General features: G+C 44.1%; 2 protein-coding genes across 2 annotated transcripts in view; one reads left to right on the top strand and one right to left on the bottom strand.

Moving 5' to 3' along the window:
- LOC136426428 (coiled-coil domain-containing protein 171-like) overlaps positions 1-7090 on the bottom strand; it is a 27781-nt gene extending 20691 nt beyond the window's left edge. The window contains exon 1 of the mRNA XM_066415093.1: positions 7070-7090. Within this exon, the coding sequence (XP_066271190.1) occupies positions 7070-7090 (21 nt within the window). The remainder of the gene's footprint in view (positions 1-7069) is intronic.
- The window catches only part of LOC136428971 (zinc finger protein basonuclin-2-like), a 133543-nt gene that overhangs the window by 88928 nt on the left and 27869 nt on the right, over positions 1-16746 (top strand). The window lies entirely within an intron of this gene.

Consider the following 16746-nt stretch of genomic DNA (forward strand, 5'->3'; position numbering starts at 1 on the left):
ATGTATGTAGAGGTGGTCACTTGTACAGGTTTGACTGTATATCAATGGCCAGGTGGTCCTTATGTAGAGGTGGTTACTTTGACTGCACTGTCTGGTAGGTAAGTTGAGGATATAAGGCAACACCTAGGGCAATCCCTACCGCACTGCAGGATTTCTGCCCCTTAAGGTTAATCCGACAAGCTCTGGTTGCTAAACTTCGGATGACTTCTTTCTCCCGGCAAATGTTAAATGATTAAAAGCAGAGTGGTTCAGATGGCTACACACTGCTGATCTTATGATCATTTCATATCTACCTGCTTATCTTTTCCTGGCAGTCTCAGTCTAACAGCCTTCTCCTTTCCAAGTTAACAGTATCTGACATCTACATGTGTACACCATTCATTTCAACAGCTTCCATCATAGTGAGTGTGTAGTAGTGCAAGTTTTTGAATTGTGATCTCTTAGATTTGCAGTGTTCTGTGTATGGTCTAATGGTTAGCAGCCCTGTCCCTGGAAGCCTGGTCTACCTGTATGAGTGTTTCGCACCTTGATCTGTTCCCCTTCTTTGTCTCCCGGTAGCATACATTGTAAGAAGACTTAGTGGCTCCGGCCTCCACACTTGCCCTCTTCTCCAACCTTATCCAAAAGAGTTTTGAGTCCACTACTGGTGATCGCACCCATCTTCTCTCCTGTTGATGAACTTGATCTTCTAAACAAAACCCTACTGGTCAGGGTTGCAGTCCAGTCCTTAGAAGTGTGTATGTACACGCCGTAAGTTGCCAGTCCTGTTGTAGGAAAGCCCCATCTCAAGCATGTTTGATAACCCACTGTACTTCTGATGAACATGGATGTAGCCTGGTGTGAGATCGAGAATGGAAAAGAATTTGAAAGCCCCCAGGGGCAATTACTGTCATATTGAGGTTACAGGAGTTAGCTGAGAAGGGCAGGCACCCCAGACCCCTGCTCTGCATCCCCATCAATTGTACACATGTCTCCTGTGCATTTTGATCATCATACCTGTGCTATGTACTATAGTTTCAGTTCCAATTCAATTAAGTTTATTTGCAACTTCCTACCCAAGGGCCTATTGCAACATGAAATGCATAGAAAACAAGTATACAGACAGCGCAAGTTAACAATGGTGACAAGTGGAAGAAGTGACTATTCTAAGAATGCAATCTAAGCTTTTTTGGTTTGACTTCTTTTTTGGAAGATATCATACGTTCATTCATTTCAACGTCATACATTGTATCTGTTACAGTTGTTGTACAATAAAGTTCGATTGCATTGATTGATTGATTGATTGTATTGTTCCAGCCCCCCCCATTTTTGAGCTCCTTGCTAGAATGAGAAGGTCTTGTTCCCCCCCCCCCCAAAAGACATCATTCATTTTAATGGCTGATCCACAGAGCAAGTCGAAAGAGCAGCAAAGCTATATCCTTTGTTGAAAATGAAATATTTGAATGTTTTAGTTTATCACTGAAGGAAGATGCTGGATGGCATCTGAAATGTCTAAGTTCACGGAAAACTTTTGTCCAGTTGAATCAAGAAATATTCTTGGTTTCTCTACAGAAGGCAGGCAGGCAATTGTTCTGATGTATTAATTAAAAAGTTAGATTGTGTAGAAGGGCATTACCCAGGCACCAGTGAAAAGATGCTCTTTGAGGATACAAACAAATGACACAGGGTTTTTTTCAAATGAAATCATTGACCGAATGAACAATTCTTCACATCCTTTGGTTTGGTTTGATGTTAGTTATCTGTTAAGGATAAAATATTAATTTTTCTTCCTGAAGTTCAGCAAAATGAAATATACAACAAAATTTGTGATTTTTGAGTGTTTTTGTTTTTTAAGGAGAGCTGCATTTATTGTATTTGTAGACATCTTTCTGTATACATTTTGTTCTGCAAGTACCTGTACCTGTCCTTGCAGGTCAGTGAAATATGAGCAGTCCCTCCTTTGCACTCCTAGTTGTTGTTATAAGAGAAATGAATCATGATTTAAGCGGAAGTATGCTCATCTGAGTACTTGACTCAAGTGTGTGGGTGAATTGTTTATTATAGGTCTGTCAATAAGCAACTTCTGACTGTCAGTATCAATATTATTATCATCATAACACCAGCCACGGGTTTGAAAGGGTTGTAACATCATTCCCAGCCTGTCACCCCTCGCATCGGTGTGCGCGGCTGTTGATTCTATGTGGTTTAGTCCATTTTGATTGTGACATTGCCGGATCGCGCCGAGTCACTCCCCGTTTAATCATACCACTGCGGGGTCAACTCGGAGTTTGGAGGTGTTAAGCAGAGGATTTGTTGAGCAGCCCGAATGGCTTGGATATTATTACCATCCCCGCTGCCCAGCCACTGTCATGCATTACAAGGAAGCTATCACTCATATGCCTGCCATGCAAAGTGCTGTATTAGACCTTTCGGATGATACAAGATGCCATTAATGCCCCTTGACATTATGACAGTTATTGGCGCAGAAATTTAAACAATCTACAATCAGGAGCAGCCCTCGGTGACCTAAAATAGTTTATCTCAGACAAGTTGCCGTTCTTGCCCCATCCATTCGGAACCTGCTTGCTCGGGTGCAGTGTTGAGTGTGGGGTCGGATGTAGGGGGGCCATTATCCTGACATTTATGTGCGGGATGATGTGTGGGGGAACTGGACCTAACTTTTCAAGTATGAGCATCTATCTGCCGGTACAGATTTGTGGGAACCTGGATCATACATGCTGTATCTGTGTGGAGGGTGGTCCTAGTGGGGAGTGTCATGCTGATTGTGGCTTACCGTTTTGTCTTATTGTAATTGCCTAAGATAGTAAGAAGCCAGTGACGTCATCATTTCCTGCAGTGGACATCCAAGAGAGAGAGATGGTTGTTTGTTGGTATGAAGTTATAACTTATGAAATCTTTATTGACACAACAAAAGTACAGCGACTTCCGTAAGGTCTTCTACAACTAAACATGCAAACAACAACAATGGGATACAAAATAATTCACCTTAGTACAAGTATAACTATATATGAATACTTTAACATGTCGAGTTTAAACTATCACTTACACTACTAGTTCTAAGATCTAAACATTCTCTGATATATTTACCTATTTGTACACAGTAAGGGTTGTCTCCTTCTAGAATGTATTTGAATTTATCTATAGAATGGAATGCATCAAATTCTGTTGAGCAGGCGGAAAGAAGGTTGAACAGCTTTGAGCAAGAAAGGCATTAGAAAAGAAAATGTCACCTGTCAGATTGCTCAGTGAATTTCATAGATATAGAATAAATATTTGTGCATTTTGCATATTTTGTTGTCTTTTATCCTATAGTTATAACTTAGTTTATCTTTATTTATTTATGTATTACCTATGTAATATTTGATTTGACTCTCCGTACCATGTGTATTATTACGTTTTCTTTCTGTCAGTGTCTTATAAGATATAAGCCTATATGAGCAGGGCGCGTTAATAAAATTTCATTCACTCATATACATGATTTAAATGACAACAAAATGTGCAAAATGTAAAGATACATTTTCTTTCATCACTAAGTGGTTGCAACCTCTAGTGGAAAGCGGGTGGATGTAATTAATATTCGAATCCTACCTTCTGAGTTCTTGTAAAGATATTCCTATAGTCCCACACTACTACTGTATGTATAAACAAGGGACACGTTGAAAGTTCGGTCCGCTTGTGTAAGACTTGCTACGGAATAGGAAATTCATTGAGCGATCTGTCAAATCTTTGGTCACTCTGCTGTCACTCATTGGTCGCAGCCTCAAGTAGAAAGGAGGTTCTGAGTTCTTGTAAGATATTCTTAGTCCGACACTACTGTGTATAAACAAGGGACACGTTGAAAGTTCGGTCCGCTTGTGTAAGACTATGGAATATGAAATTCGTTGAGCGACCTGTAAAATCTCTTCTCACTCTGCTGTCACTCATTGCATTGGTCGCAGCCTCGAGTAGAAAGAAGGTGTAACTTCAGCTTCAAAGTCTATGGCTACCTTCTGAGTTCTTGTAAGATATTCTCAGTCCTCTACCGCTATGTGTAAACAAGGGACACGTTGAAAGTCGGTCGGCTTGTGTCAGATTTGTTTCCTGTGCGGACCTCTGGCCCTGGCTTACCTGTGAAATTCTGCTGCAGGTGATAGAGCAGGCCCCTGGTGGCCTGGACCGTAAACCTCCCGCTGTGAGCGTGTATCGGGCCTGACTCTCTGACCTCACCATCATGTAAAATAAGTCAATTTGTGTCATCATGGACCAGTCGACGTTTGAACATGTCGGGGTGATAATGGTCGGACAGGTATTAGTAGAAGTGTGGTCGATAGGTTATACATTGAAGCAGTTGTACAATTACTACAAAGCAGAACAAACAATCCAGTTCTCACAATTATGTGAAATAAGTCAATCTGTGTCATCATGGCACAGTCGACGTTTGAACATGTCGGGGTGATGATGGTCGGACAGGTATTAGTAGCAGTACGGTCGATAGGTTATACATTGAAACAGTTGTACTATTACTACAAAGCAGAACAAACAATCCAGTTCTCACAATTGTGTGAAATAAGTCAATCTGTGTCAACATGGCACAGTCAACGATGTTTGAACATGTAGGGATAATGATGGTTGGGCAGGTGTGCAACTGTAGGTAGGAGTTTTGTCACTAGGTTTCACCAGAGGAAGCAGGTATACAATTACTACAAGCAAAACCACTGTTATCCTTAGTACAAACAACCTACATGTACATGTACTAGTTTGCAGTGTAAAACATTGGGACATGAATTATTGGAATTGAAAAAGATGTAAGTAGAAATGTCAATAGGTTTCCCCATTGAACCGGTTTTTTATGCCAAGTCCTTGGTGCAAAGAACCTTCTAGTTTATCTGTTGTAGAAAACTCATTGACATTGATGGGAAGTGAAAAGCAACTCTTAGACTCTGCAATGCAAAGTCAAGCCTGGTGTATAAGTAAGCCAATGAGGAAACATGTGAATCATCATACATATATGCCTGTTTCAAACAAGCTGTACCATGTGTGCTTTGGCATGTGCTTCAATAAAGTGGAAACTTTTAATATGCTTTGTCTACCCTTTTGACCTCTTGGGCCACGGATGAAACCTTGGGCAATCCCAGAAACAATTTTCAATGGAAAGCTAGCAGGTTGCACGGAGCAGTTTGTCTGGGCAAGTTAAATGCTTGACTGATCCTGCACCTGTCACAGGGACCTGCACTTGTGCCGGGACCCTAGCTACATGCCACAACGCTCAATTACTGGCAGCCAAAAAATACTAATGTCTGCACTCATTAGTGGGCCTCCTGTAGCGGGCGGCCGGCCAGAGGAGGTCATTATGTGAGCTGCGCGGGGAGACTTGGTCGGAGCATATTTTGAAACCGGACGCCTTTGTCTACTGTTCCGTGGGGAGCGTCCTGCTGTGGCGGGGCATAATGCATGTGGAGCCCGGGCCGGGATGAAATATGATGGTCGCTCCAAGGGGCAGTTTAAGATTAATGGGTACTTGACACATCTCTGACATTGGCTAGCCAAATGTGTCCCCCTGCTACAGCTCCATCCTGGAGCTGCCCCGGAGTAATGATGGCTTTATGATGTTTGTGGGCCTTCATCATCTCCTGCTCGTGTAAATGAGTGTAGGGGTCGTGTCAGATGTGTGGTCATTGGAATATTGCAGGGCAAGCGGAAATTGAGGCAGACTGTCTGGGGGTTAACTTGTGCGCAGAGAGAATAGGACACTATATCAAAATGTCCATGGAGCGTTATGGCATGATATAGCCATCTAGCCGTGATGTACACCAAGTTTATGGGACGGGGGTAGCGAACTTTGGGTGATTTGTGTCTCGGTCATTCCGTTCAAGTTGCGTTCATGCTTCCTGCGTCCACTTAATGTCGGCGGACCGTTTCTTTATGGTCAGTCATTTTCGTCCGCTTGCTCCAAGCCTGGGTATGGGGAGAAGCGGCCCAATCGAATGTTGTTTTTTTTTTAAAGGAATAGTGGCCGTCTTCAGTATGAAAGAAATCACGTATAGCCAAGCACATCGGGTCACCCCTACTCTTCGTGATGCAGGTACTTTTACGTGCTGAGGTTTAACGCCTAAGGTTCCTCCAAGCATGGGACTGAAGTCTTAATGTTCCTTTCAAAGGACGAACGCAACCCGTAACCAGACCTCAGGGCTCAAACCCTGGACCTCTGGATCTATTTGGTAGCTGGATGGTCAAAAAAAGCAGGCTTGGACAATGAAATCCTGTGCAACAATATGCAAAAAAGAGTATGATGGGTAAGCGGTCATTTTGCGACCATTGTCTTTATGAACATTTCCTACAGACAGGGTGTTTCGTACCATCCATAAGCTTGGCGATACCTTATGGAGCTCAATAAGTCCAGGACATTTTGAGACATTACTACATGACAGTAATATGCAAAAAAAGAACTCTGGGCAAGTGGTCATTTTGCCAACAGTCTTTGTGCCCATTTCCTGCAGACAGGACGCTACTTCCCTTACTTCCGAAAATAATTTCATGAGGTTGGTAGAACATAGGATATTTGGAGTTTCTTTTAACACAACCAGGTAATCTCACCTGCTGAAAAGCGCCACCTACATCGGCTACTTATAGCGGTGCGAACCAGTACTCCAGTCAGAAGCTCTGAAGAAGGTGTCCGACAGACACCGAAACGTCAGCAGGTGAGATTACCTGGTTGTGTTAAAAGGACACTTCTTGCCTTCCTGGGTGCCTTACTGATACCTTGAAGAGCTCACAAAATCCATGATGACACATTTTGAGACATTACTGCAGGACAGTTCCTTAAAGGGGCCATCTACCCTTTGTTGTAGAAGCCAAAGTGATCTCGAACCAGTTTAGCTCACTTCAGGGCAGATCTTCCACTGGTCGTGACCGAAAAGACAGACGCTACAGGTTTACAGGTTCATTATACAGGCAGGGAAATTCCCCTTTCCTTTTTTTTGACAAGCGCAATGAACACTGTGGACCACGGCTTAACGCCCGTCCTAAGGACTGCAACCCTTTCCAGTAGGGTACATGTCGGGTGAGCGACACAGCCGGGATTGGAACTCACGGCCTCTTGGTCCAGAGGCATGGTCATTAACCACTGGACTCGGCGCACGCGTTGAGAGAAAAGTTTGCGGCGGGGGCAAACATTAGGATGTACAGAGTGATCAGTCGATGATGAGAAGTTCTCCCGGGCCACTCCTTGGGTCAAGTTTGGGGGTGGCTATTCCCCGGCTTAATTGCATAGCGAAGGTGACCATGTCTGATGCCCGTCGCCATGCATAATGGATGGGGCTGCCCTGAATGTTAATTCTTCGGGAAGCTAAGCTACCTGTCCATGCATGAAATGTTCAGGCAAATGAAAGTGAAATCATCTGTCACTGGTGGCTCCTCGGGGAGGGCGGCGTAACAGAAACTCCGTCTCATCACTGGACATCGAAGTTTTATGAACCCGGGAATCGTGATTGGGTGATCAGTTGTTCGTGATGGAATTATCACTTCTTAATGTCTCCCTGCTTTATAGGTACAGTACGTCGATGAAGGTTAGGCATTCAGGACTGGTGATAGGATACGCAGGGTGACAGTTACTCAAGCAACCGGATGGATTTGTAAATGGTTTCAGATAGCATCCACTACATTTCTTTCCTTAGTGACTGAAATTTGTTGTCCAAAAGATATTTAACCAAAAACTATGTATTGATAAGTACATGTAAATGACATGAAGACAAATTTGAGATATAGTCCAATGTGAAACAAAAATAAGCATGGAACATTTCCTTTTAGATAGTCCAATAGGAAACAAAAATCTCACACTTTTTTAAAGAAAAAGTGTGAACAACCTCTACCTTTCATCAGTGACTGAAGTAAGATCTGTTACCAACAGATATTTAAGCCAAATCTATGGGTATTTTAATGTAATTGAGGTGAACACAAATCTTTCAAAAGGAAACAAAAACAAGCATGGAGTGTTTCATATTAGAATTGGATAGACCTATTGGAATAAAAAATACTTCGGGTATGTGGCCGACTTTAAAAAAAGAAGTGGTAACCCTCTTTAGCAGGCAGGCAGGGAAGCGCCTTCCCCTGGAGTTTTTGTCTGGAGAAGGGATCGATAGGCCGAGATTGGAGGTATCTTGTTTGGAAATCTTTCCATGGTTCTGTGATGTCCACTTCCTGTACCGCCGCCGCGGTCAGAGAGGGCAGCCTCGTCACATGATAGCCTGCTCGGGCACCGTCTGATAGTCGCTGATTTACTTGCATTGTTTTTGAAACCCTACAAAATGAACGTCCTTGTGATGTATGAAGTTGTCAGGTACAGACAGCGCGCTCCCTCCGAAGTTTTTTTGTGTGTGTGCGTGTGTGTTAGTGTGTGTATCGTCTCTTTAGACTGACCCAAGAGGATGAGAACATTGAGGTATAAGAACAATGCGCCATATTCCCAATGGACGCAAACACATTTAGGGTGGAGCATTAGCGTCCTGCCGTCCGCTCGGATGTGATTTGGTCACAGACATCACGGTTCTAGTCCGAGCTGCCATCACGGCGTGCCTTCGTTAGCTGCCGAGACAGTTTCGTAGGGGAGTAATGCGGCGAATACGCCATGTCCGCCCGATGACGTCCGGCCGGCCATGGTGGACTTACTCTGGCCGGGGTGGATGTGCATTCGGGTGGCCGGGCCGATCGTGGCTAATGAGATTAAACCACAGCGCAGTGTGTGCACCCAAAGATAATAATAATGTGTGGACCCATTTCGTCGCATCTTACGAAGGAGGATAATGCATTATGGATTATCCCCCTTGGCCTTCGATTCGTTCCGTGGCCCGAATGCAATTACGAAGGGAACCGGACAAACAAGGCAGCCCTCCCCTTGATCAGCTCGCTGCAAAAAACCTCCTCCGCCATCAATAGTCCCTTTGCCAGAAGCTAACGAAAGCGGGCTGGCCGGAGATCATTAGTGGCCACTTGTTTTTCCGTGGGTGCACCTGACCAGGCCGGGCTTAGCGCGCTGACCAGATCAGTCGTCCATTGGGGAATGGAAATGCCAATGCATGAAAGGTCATGACATGGCAACTTAATGTCACTCCTGTATGCGGTCAGACTGAAATGCGGGTCCTTCAGCCAAGGAGAATCTTTTCGTCCGTCCGTCGCGAGTAACGATGTTGCGCGATACACGCATTTAGAGACAGAAGCGCCGTAGGTTCTGTGTATTTTCCGAAAAGCTGGGCTAATGAAAATCGGTCCTTTTCTGATTTTGATTAAGACATGTCAAGATCGAGCATAAATATTGTTGATTTATTATTTCTAATGTTACTGTAAATATTAACTGTAAATCTGATGATGTGCGATACATGCATTTAGAGAGAGAAGCGACTTTGGTTCTGTGCATTTTCCAAAAACACGGCGATTGGCAAAATGTAGTAAAACAAAGGAAAATAGCCCACAATCCAAGGTACTTAATTTTGTTGGAAACTGAAGTTCATTTTACATCGATGAAGGTTAGACATCCAAGTGATACGATACGCCAAATAATAGTTACTCAAGCAACTAGATAAGGTTTTGGATACTTGTTTGTCAACTTATAGCCTTGTTCACTGGAGGGGAGGGGGCTTGGGGGGCTTGGGCAATCTTTTATTGCAACTGTAGTTTCCAAAATCATATCCAGTTGCTTGAGTAACTGTTATTTGGCGTGAAGTTCCAAAAATTACATACAGTAAGATGAAAACCAAACAATATAATTTCTGTGGCCCAAGGAGTCCCTGTGAGTACTGTGTATGGGAGATACTCAGAGATAGGAGTGTGATACCAGGACCAGTCCCTCCATCCCAGGATAGAAATTTGCTTGTTGGGACGGACAAAAATTTCACTACACATCTGATCTTCTTGACATAGAATTAAAGGAAATGTATTTTCATAAGCTTAAAATGACAGATTTAACAATAAAAACTAAGAACATGGGCTCCCAAACAATGAGTGGGACAGGTGGAAATTTAAAGCTGGAGACAGCACTAGTGATATGTCTCATCTTTCAGTAAGCGGGAGTGGGAACGTCTAGTGTTAGCGAGAAGGATATCCGAAGGTCCCCTTGATGTAAACATCAATCAGGTTGATCCCTTGTTTGTAAACACTTTGTTGGAGTTAATGGGAAGTTCCACAGTGTGACCAGTGGTAATTAGCTGGTCTGCTGGAGGACATTAGGGATGGACGTGTACAGTGCCTTACACCCCCCTCTCACTGGACGCGCGACACGTTGGTGACCTTGCTGCGACCGAGTGATTTGACACCGTGCTAAACGAATTTCATCAATGAAAAACAAAATGTTTTTATGTTTTTACGCTTTGTGTGATTTTTTGTCTTTTTCGTTATACTTGTATTTTTTCCATCGTATTGCCATTGTGAAGTCAAGGGTAACACAAATTCAATCTAGGACACAGCGACGACACCAGCGTGCCGCGGGTGCAGTGAGAGGGGGGCTTTAGAGATGGACACTGACAGGTGTCAGCAGGCGTTCGGTGGACAGTACCAGGACGATTCTTGAGTTTGAGTTTTATTCAGATCCACTATTAGCTATTCTTCCTGTGGTCTACACATTCATATATACACATTAAACTTGTTATTATCTATGATTCGCTCACTTTCCGCCACTGTGAAGTTAAATTTCAGTGAAAATAGCTGTTTTCCTTACACTGTGAAATTTTACTACAGTGAAGATAAAGTGAATTACAGTAGTTCCTTAAAAGCAATGATTACAGTCCAATACTTTGCTTATTGTCGCCTGTGTTGTTCCACAACTGAGACATTCTGTGAAAGCACCTTTTTTGAGAGTTGGATTTTGGTCTCGGAAGTCTGATTGTGTTTGTTCTGGTTGACGTGAATCTCAGACTGGAATGTGATTTTGTCGTACAAGTCAAGTCAAGTCAAAGTTTATTGCACAACGATTGTTACATGAGCTTTGGTTGTTTGGTGAGTACATGTATTAGTCGTCTAAAAGTAGCACGACTTTTCTGTTTAATTTTGCCACTTTGAATTTGTTCGGCCCTATACTAACCGGACCCATTTCTAATCCGACCAACTTTTGCCCTGGTCCACTCGGTTAAGCCTAGGTTACACATAGCCGAACATGGCTCCCGAACACCAGCCGACTCAGGTCGGCTGAAGTTCAGGAGCAGTCTGACCAGTTTTTGGGCCACGCCTATCTTTGGCGCCGAACATGCGCCGATCATCTCCTAACCAGTACACGAATTACTCCCAAATGAGCCCCAAATGCTTTCACTCTAACCATGGTCGGGAGAGAGTCGGGAGGCCATGTTCGGCTATGTGTAACCTGGGCTTTAGGGTTAGGGCTAGGGTACTCTCCAAGCAGAGGTTTGGCTCCGGCTGTTTTTTGCCGTGTTTTTAGGCCTTTTTGTCTGGCTCTCTATTTTGTCCCATTTTTTTTATGTCACCAAGCTGGCCTCTGCATGGAGAGTAGGTGTAGGGTGTTGGGCCGAGCTGACCAGGGTGTTGGGCCCAGTTCACCAGCCATGGGCCGAGTTGGTCAAATCGTATCCCAACGTCCCCTTTGGCCAGTGGCCACTATGCTGCTTCTGGTCAGCAGCATGCCAAATGGACATTTGGCCTTTCCCGGCACAGGGTGCTCTTGGCGAGTACAATTCTAAGTACACTCAGCCTGCCAATTAAACTGAAGACTGGTTGACTACATTTAGCCCCACGGTGCACCAATTACTGAATAGATAAACTCTGAAGTTCACATTGACAGTGGAAGGTTTTAAAGGCAACCAAAGCAATATTATGGTCAAAAAAATGGAAACAAAAAATACTGAAATCGTTACTGTAGTGACATTTACTAACACTGTCTAGCACATTTGTGTAATAACTTCATACTTTGAACATTTCAAAACCGTGCAGAAACATGCCATACGATGGTACCGTTAGTTTTACGAGCCTACAAAAACCCTGGCGGCGATTTTCAGTGAGTTCTTACATTACAACAAAGTCATATTTTTGCATCATGGACGTCGCTATACATTGTGGTAGTGTCGTTTGGACTAATCGTGTATGCAAATAAATTGACTCTCAAAATCTTAATTTCAGGCCCTAATATTGCTTGGGTTGCCTTTAAAGGGATGAAACAGTAGTCAGTGTTACATTTTGTTACAGTCAAGCACAATAGGTCAACTGTTAGGACAAACGTTGAAAGTATTTCTGGATTGTACTCTGGTAATTTTTATAGTAAGACGCAACAGACAACTTGGGGACGTAGTGTCTTGCGTTCAGTGATTGTCTCTAGAACCAGTGCTTTGTGTTGTATCTTGTCACAGTCATGTAGCACATGTGTGTCACCTGTTAGAACAGATCTTGCTTCATCGGTGAGAAGACAAAGAAACTCTTTGTTGCTGACATGTTTGATACCAAGGTACAACAGAAAATCTCTCCTTGATGTAGGCTACTTCGATTCTTTTTTGCGTTGTCTCTAAAAACAGTGCTTCATGTCACATTTTTGTCACCATTTACAAGTTTTTGTTGCAAATACTGCTACATCTGTCAGAAGACGTGTGGAAACTGTTTGCTGACGGTATTTTGATGGAACAGACCAGTTCTCGGGGTTGTAGGCTATAGAGTGATTCCTTGTCTCACAGTGCACCAAAAGCCAACAAGGCTGAATAGACCAACATTTCACGTTGACATATAACTTATAAGAAGATTTAAAGCAATGACACAGTATTGCATTCTGTTACACTTACAGTCAAGTAGTACATGTATATCACTACTAGTGTTATAACAAATGTTGGTATTTTCTTGGCAAGATGGAACATACAGTCTCTTGGGGATGTAGTGGGCTAGATTGATTCCTTCTTCAAGGGATGTCTCTAGAAACTGTTACATTGAGAAAGACTTGTTGCAATTTGTTACAGACAAGTATATATGCCACCTGTAACTTATGATGTTTGTTTTTTCTGTCAGAAGAGGAAGAAACTAGTTAGTATTTTGAGAGCAAGATGCAAGAATCTCTTGGGAATTTTGGCTTCATTGATTCCTTCTTGCCTGGTGTCTCTATGGAAACCTGTTGCAGGGAAGATCATGTCACAAATGATGTTGCCTTTTGTTACAGACAAGTAGTATGTCACCTATAAAATCTGATGTTGTTTTTTCTGTCAGAAGAAAAAGAAACTAGTTGGTACTGTCTGTCTGGGACGTAGGCTCGGCTGATTCCTTCTTGCCATGTCTATAGAAACAGTGCTTATAGTGTCACATTTTGTTACAACTGACAGAAGACCGCAAAACTATTTGTTGCTGATGGTATTTTAATGGCCTGTACCAACTCTTGGGGACGTAGGCTCGATAAATTCCTTCTTGAGATGTCTCTAGAAACTGTCTGACAAGAGGTCTGTCACCCGTAGGATGTTGTTTTTTCTGTCAGAGGAGGAAGAAACTATTTGGCACTTTGATAGCAAGACGCAACAGACCGTCTATTGGGGACATTGGCTCGACTAATTCCTCCTTGTGTCTCTATAGAAACCTGTTGCAGGGAAGGTAACGTCCTGATTTGTTGCAATGAAGGATCCGGAGTTAATCACCTGTAAAATCATAGTGTGTTTTTTCTGTCAGAAGGACGGAGAAACTATTTGTTTCTGACGGTATTTTGATGGCAAGACACAACAGACGTCTCTCTGGGACGTAGGTACTATTGACGCCGTCTTGCCGTGTCTCTGGAGACTGTTACAGTGAGAAACAGTAGTCGCAATTTGTTACAGTTTGTCACCTGTAAGCTCTGATGTTGTCTCTTTGTGTCAAAAGAGGAAGAAATTATTTGGTACTGTGTTAAGCAAGACGCAACAGGGATGTTAGGCTTGATTGATTTCTTCTTGCCGTGTCTCTATATAAAACCTGTTGCTGGTAGGATGATGCGGAAACTTTTCGCGGAGGGTTTCGTGGACAAATTTATCGTCCAGTTGAGTGCCAGTTTATTATTCATAGAGCGACCCACAATCAGGCCTGGCCTGGCCGGGGGATGGTAATGTGCTGACCCCGGCCCTCCGTGCCGCTGCAGGTGGATAGAAGGAGAGATAAGGCTCCGCATATTTCTGCCCGGCCGTATGACCACGGGCAACATTTCCCATATGTATCGTTACAATTTAGCCAATATCAACTCCCGGCCGAATGGCCAACAGCAAGAGGCGAGCAGCGTGCGGAGAGAGATGACAAATTAGAATCGCATCGCTAACCAAGGAGAGGGGGAAGTTGAGTTAGTTACCCGGCATGCCGTAGTGTCCAGTCCGTAGCATGATGAGCCTCAACCGAGCAGCGGTGTGGCAAATCCCGCACAAGACATCTGCATTGCCAAAAGTCTCGGCGGGGTGTGTCAGGTGACGGCTTAGGCCAACCGGAATATTAGAGCGGAGGGGAGACGACTGTGGTTTGGTATTGAAATTAGCAATGTGATCCATTTGATGTGGTCTGGACCACAAGTGAATAGCCCTTCCCCTAGGTTATATTATGCAGCTCAATCACAGAGTCCTGAGGCACATTAACTATTCCCAGCCAGCTCCGGTGTCTCTCTAGGACGGGAGAGAACAATCGGCACATTTTGATGCGCATGAAATATTCAAAATATTCCCCCAATATAAAAGCGCCTGTCTAAGGTATCACAAAGTTTGCATGATCTCTTGCCGACCCGGTGAGTGGCACATGCTCCCGCCGCCCCGTGTGGAGAGATGTCCCTCCTCGCAGAGCCTGGCACTTTCGGCACTTTTGGAAAGTTCCCGGCCACCAAGGTAATGAAAATAATTGTGGTTCTTTGAAGGATGAAGGAATGCACTTGGTGTTCGTGTCAATGTGTCTGTCACTATCGCATGTCTGATGCCGGCATCAGTGTTAGCATTGTCGTGTGTAGGCGTTGTTATCAAGGGTGGATATCGGTGTCGCAGTACGTTCGTCTGTGTTTTCCCGGCGTAGATTAACAGGTTTTACAGGTACAAGATTTATTTCACGGTAGGCGGGGAATTTGGCTTCCCACATAATTAGTGTAAACAGTTATGGCAGGTTTGATTGTAAGCAGCCTATCGTTCTCTCGTCTCCCAGGCTTTAACGTGCGGTAACGTCGTGTAAATTCCTCCTAAAGTGTGTGCAAAGCCGTTTCGTTAAGTTATATGGGTTTTCTTTGTACTAGTATCAACCGCTCTGATTTTGACGCTTAATAGGAATCCGTATAATGACCGCGGCAATCAGAACCTCATTAGGTTGATGTGATAGCGCGGCTACAACCCCGCGCTATTTAGGTCGCTCAGTCAGAGTGGCCAGCCACCGCACATTCTCTAACTGACCACTGGATGCTATCTCTATATTTTACTGAACAATTTGTGCTTCTTGCTGCCTGAGAGGTCGGTCGGTCGAGTGTTCTTTTGACCTTGTGTTGGTCAGCGTGGAAATCGAGGGCTCATCAAACATCAAAGGACACATCCATTTTACATGGTAGACTGCAAATTTGGGGGGAAAGATGGAACTGCGTTAATAAGGTTATAATGGAACCGAAGCCAGACACATGAAGAATTGGACTGCTTTTGTTTCATTTTGTTTTTAGTTTTGGAGCATTGCCATATTCACACTCGCTGAGTGTGTAACTGATGAATGGTTTGGATGGATCTTTGGCCAGACACATGAAAAATAGTACAGGTTGTTTTTTGTTTTTCTTGTCAGAGCACTGTCGTCATATCTGATTTTGGCTTTGACTAGAACCATAGACAGACATCGGTTTTGTTTTATTTACCGTAGTTAGTTTCAAAGCATATCTACACAAACATACACACCGAGTTCATGACTGAAGATAGGGTTTTGATGTGTACATACCTACATATTCAGTCACGATTATCATTGGGCATCTACTTAACCGTGTCCGCTGCGGATGTGTAAATAGCGGGACGGTACAAGAAGAGGGTCCATTAGTGCCGAATAGCACCACTGTCCACAAACGGCCACACTGAGAGCCCGGAGCATCATTACTTGGCCCCGAGATCGGCAGATAAGCGCTATCTCCGCGTCCAGTCTGTCACGGCAACGGTGCGCATACCTCGGACAGTCTCCGGCGCAATTCTGGTAATCATAGCCGTGTCTTTTCCCATGAAGAGCTTGTAATCTCTTTCCAATTGGACATGGTCAGCAAGTTAATGCCCTCAGCCTGCCACCTGCATGCCCAGGTACATGCCCACACTTGTGGCCCGGCCAGCCAATTCCAGCGGTGGGTTTACTCTACATACTAGACAAGCCGTCCTCCAGAGACATGGCTAGCATTTTAGATAAGTCACTGTAATCTGGTCCTGGCCGGAGACTTTTCGGTACCATATTTGGACCGGCCCGGGTCTTTGTGAGTCCCATTTTCCAATAAACCTTGAAATATGGATTGGCACTACGGACCCCCAAGGGCAGCAGCAGTCATCTACGGTCCGGTCCCAGATGTGCGTGCACAAGTTTGGGTATTGATTAACTCTGTGTGGGTGCCGGAGTGTACCAACGCCTTTCCGCCCTCCCTGGACAGCGTCTGTCTGCTCTGCCCTCTTCTCTCCTCAGGCTAGAGTCTGTTCCTTTCCAGATGCCTCGCCAAACTCAGTCATTTGTGTCATCACCGGTACCGTGCCGTGAGAGCCTCTGTCCCCGGGCTGGCTCCTGCTTTGAACTCATTGTTTGGGAGCCCATGTTGTCAGTTTTCGTTGTTAAATCTGTCATGTCAAACTAAGCTTTCGAAAATACATC

This window comes from Branchiostoma lanceolatum, chromosome 2 (genome assembly GCF_035083965.1).
Source record: "Branchiostoma lanceolatum isolate klBraLanc5 chromosome 2, klBraLanc5.hap2, whole genome shotgun sequence".
Lineage (NCBI taxonomy): Eukaryota > Metazoa > Chordata > Leptocardii > Amphioxiformes > Branchiostomatidae > Branchiostoma > Branchiostoma lanceolatum.